This window comes from Drosophila biarmipes, unplaced genomic scaffold (genome assembly GCF_025231255.1).
Source record: "Drosophila biarmipes strain raj3 unplaced genomic scaffold, RU_DBia_V1.1 ptg000005l, whole genome shotgun sequence".
Lineage (NCBI taxonomy): Eukaryota > Metazoa > Arthropoda > Insecta > Diptera > Drosophilidae > Drosophila > Drosophila biarmipes.
The window spans coordinates 259,295-272,143 of record NW_026114527.1 but is presented as its reverse complement, the minus strand read 5'-3'; the positions used below and the strand labels follow the sequence as shown (position 1 = coordinate 272,143).

At 37.4% G+C, this 12,849-nt stretch overlaps 1 protein-coding gene and 1 pseudogene across 1 annotated transcript; one reads left to right on the top strand and one right to left on the bottom strand.

The window, feature by feature from the left end:
- Positions 1–2,806: 2,806 nt before the first annotated feature.
- LOC127011674 (uncharacterized) lies at positions 2,807–5,650 on the bottom strand (annotated as a pseudogene).
- A 336-nt stretch (positions 5,651–5,986) lies between these two features.
- Positions 5,987–10,280, top strand: LOC127011673 (uncharacterized). The gene is made up of 2 exons (XM_050889678.1): positions 5,987–6,116; positions 10,024–10,280. The coding sequence occupies exons 1-2, from the start codon at positions 5,987–5,989 to the stop codon at positions 10,278–10,280; spliced, it is 387 nt and encodes a 128-aa protein (XP_050745635.1).
- The last annotated feature ends 2,569 nt before the right edge of the window (positions 10,281–12,849 follow it).

Here is a 12,849-nt window from a genome sequence, read left to right as displayed (position 1 = left end):
TCGAGAGAGTAACTGCTCTCTCAAGAGAGCGTAAATCAAGGAATAGTGTGAACAGAGCATACTTATATTAACTGGCCTGATACAGTCTGTTCGTCCGTTTCTAGACAAAATAGTGTCTCAGTTTTGAAGCTATCGGGCTGAAACTTTTCCAAAAGTTTTCTTTCTATTGCAGGTAGAATAAAATCCGGATCGGACAACTATATCTTATAGCTTCCATTGGAATTATCGGTAAAAAATTTTTTAAATTTTATTTATTTTTAAAATTATTATTTATTATTTATTTTTTAAATTTTATTTAATAAAAAAAATATATACTCGTATATTTAAGCACTTCTGGGAAACATGTATTCTTAAGAAGTGGCTATCCAACAAGGAAATCAAAATGGCTCGGAGTTTCAGAAGCGGTTGTCTTAGTTTGTTTAAACGAGACCATCTATCACAAACGAAATCCCAATTATTTAAATGACGTCTATCTAAAACCTCTGTAATTTCGACCATTTTATGTTTGCTGATTGTGTATTTCGTATACAGTATACGTGGTATTGATTTATAGTTCTGTCGGAATAACAAATATATTTAAAAAATAAAAGTTATTTTTCGTTTGAAAATTCATGAAAAATAACACTGAACTTACTTGCACCGAGGATCTTACTGTTAAAAAAAAAGTTTTCTAACACGATTTGAACAATCTTTTCCCGCTTAGGATCAGAAAAAAATTTTAATCTTTGTAAAAACTCAGAATTGCTGTTCCATACGCGCTTTGGTGTATCAATTTAGAGAGAGTTTAAATAATAAAATATTCTTTTTAGTTATATAAATTGCAGATTCGTGTAACTACCACTCCTCCAAAGAAACTTTTTTGTGAGTTTCTTAGGATAGTTGCACTCTGCTTACAAAAAGTAGGAACAATTAAATTAAAACTCAATATTCTTCAGCCTTTTAAAGGTTTTATTTAAGTTACCTTTAGAAACGTTGTAAAAACGATAATATTTTTTAAGTAGGGCGAGCGCATTTTCCATTTTTGAAATAATAAAATGTGTTTTTATTATGAAATTTTTAAAATATACAACACTACCTCTAGGCCGCATGCTAACATCAATTCAAGTGGTGGATTACCATATAATCACTTACTCACCTTTTTATTGTTTCTTCTGCCTTATGTCATGTCATCTCGCTCTTACTTTTTTTTTGTATGGCGTTCAAACGTTATCCGCAGACTCTATGCAACACTTTTTTAATAGCAGTTCTGTGTAACTGTGCAAACGCGTAAATGTGCATTGTGTGGTCACAATTAAATTAAAATTCAATATTCTTTAGCCTTTTAAAGGTTTTATATAAGTTACCTTTAGAAACGTTGTAAAAACGATAATATTTTTGAAGTAGGGCGAGCGCATTTTCCATTTTTGAAATAATAAAATGTGTGTGTTCAATATCAAGACAGGTTTTTAAAATATACAACATTTCTATTGATACTATTGAATTGAAAAAAAAACGTTTGCAGGCATTTCCCAAACTGACAAGCACGAAAACCTATATAGATCAGAACATAAAACGCGGAATGTGTTCTTCTGAGTCAAAGACACAGACGGCTAGACAAACAAACCGACTCACAGACAGATGTAATGGAATGGGCTAGGCAAGGACTTGCATAATTTAAATGTAGATGTGCGGCTTAGCTAGCGCCTGGAGATGTGCCGCTCCCACACTTGTGCACTGGGGAAAATATTTAATATTAAATTAAGATATCTAAGTAATAAACCAATAAAAAATTAAATATTCTGCATAATGAAAGCAAAATAAAATAAAATGAAAGCAAGTGGAAACGTATGGACGCTATCACCTGGCCCATATTCTTACATTTGTCATTATGCTTTTGAGACCGGGTGCTTCGCGGCCTGAACAATTCACCCCCCTCGCAACCACTGGCGTTGCAACATCACTAGCCCTAGTTGCAGACCCCGGAGAAGATCCAGCCGAACGAGTTTTTCTGAGCCAAGAGCAGTCCCTCGTTGACCAGTTGGAACCCTGGGTGGATGACCTGGGAATACATCCGCACCCAGCCAGGTAAAACGCTTGTTGGCCAACGTAAGATTATTAAATTTCTGGACCACCGTCTCAGGGATCGCTCGGATCAGGGTTCGGATACTGACGTTCGGCTCAACCTTAAGGATTATCTACAACTTGGTCCCTTCGTTGACCTTCGACTGAACCGTAGCCATTGTTGTGCGCAACCGAAAGGCGGACGCCAGGGGCGCGTCAATGTAGCTTGTCTGGGTGCATGGGTCGATAAGAGGACGTTGACACTGTGCCGTTGCAGGAGGGAGGCGCGTTAGAGCCGTTGTCGAGGAGGCTGAGCGCGGCGAAGAGCGATCTGCGCTACTGAGCAGCGGTCCGTCGCTGAGTAGCTGAACGCTGATGGGTACTTGGAGGCTTTTTAATATTGAGCAGCTTGACTCCGGTTGCAAATCCTGCACCGGTCATCGCTTCGACAGTTCTCTAGCGACAGTTCGCGCAGTAGTTGTTTATTAGCACCGTTCGGAGCCACTTCTCTGCGCACATCTTCTGGAACCTCTTAAACCTTTTCAGAGGGTGAATTCCTCGGCAGACTCGGCATCGATAGAACTGCGTACCTCGAGTACCTCTGCTCTCCAATGCTTGCACGCTACGTTGACATGGATCTGACGGTGAATCATGGAAAAAGAAAAGAACAAAATGAGATTTTTTATGCTGTCATGACGCTGGACAACGGCGCGTGCCTTACGGATGTCGATTATGCGGACGTAACTATCGGAATGACGTAATCGATTCACCCTAGTCGCCACTCATTCGAGGGAAAATTGTCGTCCTTGATGACGACCATGTCATCGACGCGAAGATTTTTGGTGCGAAATTGCCACTTGTTGCACCTATGAAGCTCCCTAAGATACTCTTCGTTCCATCGAGTGCGGAATTGCTGATGTAGAGACTTTGAGTGGTGCCACCGGCTCACTATGGACTTAAATTCTTCCTTCACTTCGGGTTCCACTGATTGACACCAGCTTCCCAGAGGCCTCCCATATGGGGTGCCCCAGGAAGAATGAATTTCTAGTTGAGCGGCTGATGACTATACGCATCAGTCACAGACTTTATCGCTTGTAAAAAATGTTGCGAGAGCAGGGTGGCAGCGCCGACAAAGATTTTCCCATTTTCGGACTGAACTTGACGAGGACAACCTCTTCTGGAATCAAAGCAAGCGAAAGCGATCGTCAGATCGGATGTAGGCTCTAAATGCATGGCCTTTGTAGAAAAACAGACAAAGATCAACCCACACCCTTTTGTTATGAGACAAGCTATTCCAATGTAATTCTTCAAAAGGGTCGACGTAGTCCATCCCTGTGAACGTGAATGGCCGGGAAAAACAAACTCGCTCTTCCGGAAAATTTACCATCATCTGGATTTGTAATCTCTCCTTGTGGATAACGCAGACCTTGCAGGGGCTGTCTTCGGGCTTATCTTCGGAACACAGTATCTTGATCGGGTGAGACGTACCACTACCTGGTTAATTCTGTGTAACGTAATCAGATGCGTAAAGTTCACCAGTAGTCGCGAGAATGAACATTCTTATGGGTGAATAATAGGACGTCGTTCATCATATCGCAAATCCTTGGAGGCAGTTATAAGGCCACACGACCTGGTCTAGAAAGGGGTTCAAGGAGAGGATTGAACTTGACGCGGACACCGTACGCTTTTGACTTAAGCAGCGATATGCATTCGCAAAATATCTGCGCTGAGTGCCAAGGCCCATGTGCCGTTCAGTGGCGACAAGTTCTTGGGCCTCCAGACGGACTTCTGGAATCGGTAACTGTTTCCTACATTGCTGGACAAAACGAGGGACATACGAGGACCCGCAAAGCTCTATTTAACTTTGAAAAGGATCTAGGATGTCTGGGATGGAATGAACGCCACAACGCGACAGGACGCTTTTCTACCTCGGTCACCCATAAGTCGGTGATTTGGCTAGGACACTGATCTCGTGGCTGGTGCAACTAAGTTGGGCCATGCCAGAAAAGGGGGTTATCTACCAATTCTAGAAGGGGCACTAACTTAGCCAAGTCAGCTGGGTTATGTTCGGATTGAACATGCGACCAATTGGCTGCCTCTGTAGACTGGGTAATCTTTATTACCCAATTGGCAACGAACGTTGTCCACTAGCATGCTGGCTTGACTAACCATGCAAGCACAATCGTGGAATCAGTCCAACAATTGAGTTTCGAGGACAGCATCGGCATATTGGGGAGAATGGATTTGGCCATCTCGGATAACAATAGAGCTCCACAAAGCTCTAGCCTGGAAAGCTACACATTTTTGACTGGTGCCACGCGCGTTTTGGCCGTGAGAAGATGCACTACCGTCGTATGTGTGTTTTGTGTCTACCCAGATTTGTCGATACTTCTGCTCGATATCGGCACTATAGAGGCATCGGAAATAACATCATTTTAGAATTTGGATGGTTAAGTCGGAATGTAAGACTGGAGGGCTGAAAGCATTAAATACTACCCGAAGTTTGGTGGTTAAGGTGAAAGTTGGCAGCATCGTGGGTGTGATGTACCTCTCTCATATGGTTGAGATCGATTTATTATTGTATAACTATCCCTTTTTAGTCGTTGCTCATTTCTTAAAAATTGGGCTAACGTGAAGTATCTGGAATATCCAAGTGTGGACTTGACGTTTTCGAAATCACGGAACGGAAGTCTTACGACCTGCCGCTATTGTCTCTCGTAGTCGTGCGAAGGAAGTTCTCTTTACAGGTCACATCCGATGCTCTTGCCACTTTTACTGGCAGATCCTCAACTTCCCAAAATTTAGTGAGGAGTTTATCTAGGGAGGTTTCAGCCGCGTGGGAAGTTCGCGCGGAAGAGGCAGAAATCGTATTTTGCCTTAATGCAGGCACTGGTCCTGTTATGATCCAGCCGAAAATTGTCTTGACCGAGAAGAGAGCAACAGATGTTCGGCCGGGTACCGGTTAGGAGAATGGATGGGAGTATATCGGCCCCGATCAGAAGATCCCGTAGTGGATGTTCGGGAAGCTCACGGAGAAAATGATGCGGAATCGGACAGGATGGAAGATTTCCCGCTAGTTGTCGAAGAAAGTAGAAAGTCGTACTGCAAGCTGAGCCGATTTGGCGGACGAATAGTAAATTTACATAGCTTTTTGAATTCAGCGTATACTGTATGGTTTAAGCCTGGTACCTGAGCTTGGATAACTTGATGAGGCAATTTAATCAAGTTGAACAGCCGATAAAGGTTGCATCAGAGCCTGAACACGAGCTTTGAAATTGTAACCCATGTGACAAATATCGATTATGGCGGTGCCCGGTAAAAGTGATTATACCCTGTTTTAAAATAATTTTTACAGTGGAGTCCGTAGCACCGGTAGTCGCAAAACGGGTGTATTTGGTCTTGATCTGGGCGACGGAGTCGGATTGGACGGCGCTGACAGTGAGTTGCCTCGGTGCAGTAGCATGTAATGGCGGCCGCGCCACGTAAAGCAATTGTGTGCACCCTCTAGAATTGGATGATACTCTTGCCTCGAAGGAATTTACCCTCCGGGACGCGGAAGAAGTCGATGCTCTGGGTTGGGACTGATTAGAGCCTGATGGTCGCACGTCATCTATGGCTTCTAGGGTCCGGTGACGTTCAGTTATGAACCCATTAAGTTCTAGCCAAGTAGGAATATTGGCCTTGTCATGTAGCGACTGCACCCATATTGAAAGCGTGAGCTTCGGGAGTTTAGCGAAGCACATGTAAACAAAATACAATCCCAATTTTCGATATTGATTCCAGAACCTCGAGGCACCCTTGGATGGTGCTTAGCAATTCTCGTAAAGCTGTCTCAGATTCCTGAGTGACTGACTGCACATTGAACAATATTTATAGTTGGCTGCTCGATTTGGCGTTGAGGTGAAAGAATTTTTCGACCGGCGTTAGCCTCGAATTGTTAATATAAATGGCCATAAACAAATCCCAAAAGGTTGGCCAGCGAAGATCATCGCCGGTGAAAACTTCGGTATCGCACGGAGGAAGCCGGCAGCCTGACGGAATATATTTCTGGGAAGGATCAGCTGGCGCTGGGGAAGGTTTGCGAAAGTTGCGGATTTTTCGCTTTCAAATCTGCTATCTGGGCGCCGCAGTAGCCGTACCTAGCCTTGAGAACTGGCAAGCTCTCAGCTGCAATTTCTATGGCTGCTACAATGCACACTGTACATGCATCGGATTTCGTCTCGGCGAATATTGAGAACGGATAGTGTAGGAGAGACCGCCCAGGGAATGTTCATTCGCGATTCCAATTCGGACAGTCGATCAGAAACTTCAATAGTTTGGTTTAGGGCGAGTTCGGCAGCCGTGGCAGTCATTTTTGTGTTGGCTCTCGTTATTCTTTCGATGGGAGGTGGCGACTTTTTGAGAGGTGGCGACTGTACCTTTTTAGGTGTGGACGACCTTATTGTAATCTTTGGTATTTTTTGTTGTGGAACAGGGGATAGTTTGTTAGAACTTTGAGGTCCGAGGTCTGATCTTGGTTCCCCAACTAAGTTAAACAAATCAAACTTAAAGTAGTTATCCAACCCATGCATTCGCCTTTGTCCTTGCCTTTGGCTTTGAGGTCCGAGGTCCGATCTTGGTTCCCCAGCTAAGTTAAACAAATCAAAATTAAAGTAAACATCAGCTTCCGTTCGAAGACCAATCAATTGCGCCTTTTGCGTGCCAAATTGCATCGGTCAGCATAATTAAGTTTCACATGCGACAGTTTCATATTAAATTTTTAATCTAAACATAAATTGAAGTTCTAAAAGTTCAAAAAGAAAAGCTTCTGGCCGAGGCTCGTTAGATTTTATTTAATATGGAAGAAAGTAGTTTTATTTAGACCAAAGCCAAGATCAGTAATGTTTAAGTAAAACGAAAGGAATGTTTTGTGTTAATAATATTTTCAATAAACATCATAAAACATCATAAAATATCTATATAAAATAAATATAAAAATTATATATTTTTCTTTAAAATTTCCGGAATAAAAATAATTGGCGCTAAGCGTGGGGTCGCGTTATAAAAAAATTCCTAATAATTATTTAATGAAAAACAAATTTAAAAGAAACAGAGCTCGCGCGTCCAATAACCCAACATTTTTAGTGTAAAAATTAAAAAATCCATCGACAATAGATGACATTTAACATTGTGACAGTGATTGTTATTTAAAAATTGAATGTAAATCAATTAATGTATAATTTATTTAAGCCGGAAATATATTAAAGGTGGACGAATAGACTTATTATTGACACAAAATATAAAGTGAAAGCAATAAATAAAAAAGAAATAAATAAATCAGAAAACTCCAAGAGACTCAAACAAAAGAAAAAAAAAAACAAAACCAAACTAAAATACAGTGGAGAAAAAGAATAAATAAAAATGGAAAAATTTAACAAAGAACAACAAAGTGAATTAAGAAAATATTCCAATAAGTTATATAAAAAAATCAACACAATAACAAAAAAAAAAACTTAAGAAGGAAGGAAGAGCTAAAGGGCATTCCCTCGCCAAAATCAGCACCACATTAATAAAACAAGCTAAGGAAGGAAGATCAACCCACAACCTAACAGAAAGAAGACCCTATTGGGACAGATTCGTGAGGAGTTTATTTAAAATAATAAGATTTTTTAAGTTCAGGGAATAGAGAAAAATAATTTAATTGAAAAAAGAATTAAGATAGATTCGCGAATTAAGAAATATCGTCGAGAAACAATCTGGAAGATTTAATAAATAGTTTTGGTGAATTAAAATTAAAAATGGAAACCGGATGCTCAGCACCAAATTTCTCTGCAGGTAGTATAGCCACGGCCTAACAGTGGAATTAATTAATAGATTAATAAATGTTTAGTTGAATGAAGTGAGCAGAAAAATAAAAGGTTTAGAAGGAAGATTAGCCTCAGATGCAAACACTGTGGAGGGTTATATAATACAAACAATCGACCCAACTATAAAGTGCGATACAACACTTGTAGTGGTAAAAGCTCTACCAAAGTTCACCGGGAAACAACACAATATGTAGGTTGGAGGGAAGCTACAAAACTGTTATGAGTCTTTATAAAATTCAAAGTGAACTTCATCGCTTTAACAATTTTACGAAATAAAATTATGGGAGCTGCCCAGGATGCTCTTACCAATCATGGCACCGTTTTAAACTTTTAAGCAGTCTTATCTAGATTGGATTTGATATATAATGATAAACGACCAATACATATTCTAGAGTCAAACTAAGTATTCTCAGGCAAGGACGAATGACAGTTACTGAATACTATAACGAAGTTAATAAAAAAAACTTTGCTAATAAACAAAACCATAATGGCACACGGAAAGGACAGCGTAATTAGAAGGAAAACAAAGAAAACAATAAGGAGCAATGCTCTACGAATATTTATATCCGCATTAAATGGATCTACCTGAGAAACTCTTTTCTCAATAAACCCACCAGATTTGCCCAATGTTTTGGCAAAGGTCCAGGAATTAGAATCAAACAATTTCCGTGCTCATTATGCAAAAAGGTTTAATGGATTAAAAATGAATGTAATGGGAAAACAGAAAAGATAAATTATTATAATAATGAGGAAAAAAATTAAATAAATTTAATTAAAGAAAAAAATAATATTTTTCTGGTAAAAGAATTAACTAACCTTGCAGTTATAAGAAATAAACAACTTTAGTAACGATATGTATATATTTTAAGGATTGTTGCTGGCTTCAGAGATAAGACCATTTTTTTGACATCTAAATTTATAATAGCTACAATTTTTCATAGTAAATTAAATCCAATTGAAAGATTCTAATCCTTCTATTTCATAAAATAAATGTCGTGTTTTAAATGTATTTCTAATATGGTAATACTTAATAATTGAATACCCATGAACTGTAGTTAATTTTTAAAATATTGATTCTAATCCTTCTATTTCATAAAATAAATGTCGTGTCTTTTATTTCTAATATTGTAATACTTAATAATTGAATACCCATGAACTGTTACTTTTTAAAATATTGATAATTCATTTTTATTTTCAAAAATTATTTTTTTTATTAAACTCCTGTATCTATTAGAATTTTTAACTTCTTGGTTTTTCTATCTATCCTACCCCCCTGTAGGGGTCTTGTCTAAAAAAAGATCTTTAATATTATTTGATCTATTTACTTTATTCGCTGACTGATTAACAGTTCCATCTGGTTTTTGAGCTTGAGTTTGCTCTCTATTTTGATTTGGGCTATAGTAATTTTTATTAAATTGAATTCGAAATTTTTAAAAAATATAACAATTTATATTCCAAATATTATAAGGTAATATGTCAAAAAGCCCCAAAGCTATAATTTTTTTTTCATATTATTTTCTCACAAATTTTCCGATCGATCGTATGACAGCTATATGATATAGTCGTCCGATTTTGATCAAGTTAAATTCGAAGTTCAGAACTTATTTATAAATGTTATTTCCAAGCTTAGAAGGTTATATTTTAAAAAACAACATATATATAATTTTTTCATAACTTTCCGACTAAATTTCCGATTGTTTGAATCCAACATGATATAATCGTTCGATTTGAATAAAATTTTATTCGAATTTCAGAACTAGTTGAAAGATTTTATTTCCAAGCTTTGGAAGTTATTTGTCAAAAAACACCGAAAATTCAATTTTTTCATAATATCCGACTAATATTCAGATTATGTCTATAGCAGCTATATGATATAGTCGTCCGATTTTGATAAAATTTAATTGGAAATTCTATACGAGTATTTTAAAAAGCGCTAAAGATATAATTTTTTTATATTATTTTACCACTAATTTTCCGATCGTTCCTATGGCAGCTATATGATATAGTCGCCCGATTTTGAAAAAATTTAATAATAATATGCGAGAGCGGGTCAGCTAGACGATGCTTGATGCTCTCAACTATACCCTGCATTAAGCTGATGGGCATATGCAAACATATTTAACATTTTTTCTTGGAGCGAATCAGTTAAGCGTGGCTTCGAAGACCCAAAACCCCAGAGTGTGCGACTACCAGATGGAATACTCCTTTGTGTTTGAAGAGAGCTCCTGCGAGGGCAACATGTCGATGGCAGCCTATGATAATGGATTTGAGTCCCTGTGGCAACAAGTGGGCGAGGAACTGCGGAGGGAGCGGGAAATGAACGAGCTTGGCCAGCTTTTCCAGAAAAACCTGAGCCTGAGTCCGCCCGCCTTCGCGGACCAATGGAGATTCTGAGGGCACCTCTCAAGCGAGCTCATTATGAAATATGTACATTATAGACTTAGCAGATCAACCGCCAAAAAAGTGGCCTTCGCTAGAGCATTTTTGAAAAGTGCTCGTAGATTTTATAGTATAACAACCAAAAATGTTTTTGTATACCTTGTTCACTCCTAGTTTACGCAATGATCTTGTCCGTGCCTTCAAATGTTTGCTTTCGCTTTGTTTTGTCACTCTACCAAGTAATCAATTTGTACCAAACACTTGTCCATAGATCTTAATTTCGCAATAGTTTGCCTTCTATAAATTATACAAGAACAAAGGGCAAGTTCCAGTCTTGGCGTCTTCTTACTCAGAACGATATATGCGAAAAGACCTTGCTTAGATTTCTTACACCAAATTATACTTTCGTTTAAGACTGGCCCCACAAAGCGTACATTAAACTGTAAGAAAAAAGTCCTTATTCAAAAAAGGGGACTTCTACCGATTCTATAAGATCATTACTTTCTGGAATTTTTGGAAAACTTTTAAAAAGTGATTAGAAGTAAACATAATTTAAGCAAAGTAGTTTTAATGCATTTTAACACCTAACGGCAACTGATAAACAAAATGACTCAATGATTGATTTTCCTGAAACCGTAAAGTGTGCATTTACAAACATTGTAAACATTCCAGAGAACATGACCGATGATTGGGAAGCCGGCATAACAGATGTATATTTGAATAATTGCATTAACTATACATAAAAATGTCTTTGAAGAAACCGAATTTGATAGTCTTGTAGATGCTGAAACATTTAAGTATAAAAATGTATCCGATCAAACGAATACGCACGAAAATGGATTGATTTGTTTTTACACTGATATATTAAAACCATTATAATGAAAACGAAAACAAGAAAGGAAGTTAACTTCGGCATGCCGAAGTTTGAATACCCTTGCAGTTATAAGAAATAATCATTTTTAGTAACGAAATGTGAAATTTTTATTGTTGCTGAATTGTTGCTGGCTTCAGTGATATTAAAAAGAAATTTATTTAATTAAAAATGTTATTTCCAAGCTTAGAAGGTTATTTGTTAAAAAACACCAAAGATATAATTTTTTAATAATTTCCGACTAAACTTCCGATTGTTTCTATGGCAGCTGTATGATATAGTTTGACTTTGGTAGAATTAAATTCAAAATTCAGAACTAATTAAAAATTGTTATTTCCAAGCCTAGAAGGTTAAATGTTAAAAAACACCGAAGATAAAATTTTTTTAAAATTGTTTCCCTGATAGTTCCTATGGGAGCTATAAGATATAGTTGTCCGTTCCGTCCGGTTCCGTTTTATATACTACCTGCAATAGGATTACGACTTTTAGGAAAGTTACAGCCCGATAGCTTAAAAACTGAGAGACTAGTTTGCGTAGAAACAGAAGAACAGACGTACGGACAGACCGACAGACTTTTTGGGGTCGGAAACGTCTCCTTCACTGCGTTGCAAACTTCTGACTGAAACCATTATAATAGAATATATTGAAGATAAAAGTAGTAAAGATAAAGTATCAATATTTGTGGAAAATAGTGAGAAAAGCTTGGGATTAGAAAATCCTGAGAACGCCGAAGTAGAAATATCCGTCAATAAAAATAAAAATATCTTGGGACTTAAAAATCTGGTGAGTGCCGACGTAGAAATATCCGTCAAAAATACAAATATCTTGGGAATTAAAAATCCTGAGAGTGCCGACGAGGAAAATACCGTCAAAAATCCAATAAATAAAAATCGTTTGAAATCTAAAAATCTCAAGCCCGCCGCCATTGAGTTGTCCGACAAACAACAGATAAATAATATAGGTATATTTTAATAAGAAGGACTAAAAAAAAAATAGTTCACTGTATTTAAAAGGAGCATTCAAAGATAAATATGCAAATTTCTCTTAAAAGAGACATAAAAGTGGGAAATAAATCTTATTCATGACAGGCCAATGTACGGGAAAAAATATCCGTATGCTTTATCTGTCACCGACTTTGTAAATAGCGAAATCAGTAGAATGTTATTAGAAGAAATTTTAAGGCCTAGCCGAAGCCCTTAAAATTCACCAGTTCTGGTAGTCCCAAAGAAAGGAGAAAATCAAGACGGAAGCCGTCAGTTAAGACTCGTTTTTGACCATAAAAAACTAAATGAAAGTACCATACCTGACAGGTATCCAATGCAAGACCCCTCAATAATTCTTTCTAATTTGGGAAAAGCAAGATATTTTTCAACAATAGATTTAGAATCAGGTTTTCATCAGATATTAATGAAAGAATCTGATGTCGAAAAAACATCTTTTTCAATAAATAATAGAAAATTTTTTTCATTTAATTTATTATTTTTTAAGAATGCCATCCGGAGCACAAACAATTTTTCAGCGAGCAATGGACGATATCCTAAGAGAACAAATAGGGAAAATATGTCATGTCTACATGGACGACATTATAATATTCTCAAATTCAATTGAACAACCTTATGAAGACTTAAAAAAATTATAAATATATTATTAAGGACAAACATGAAAATCTTTTTGAAAAAATCAAACGTTTTTTAAACGCGAAACCAGTTTTCT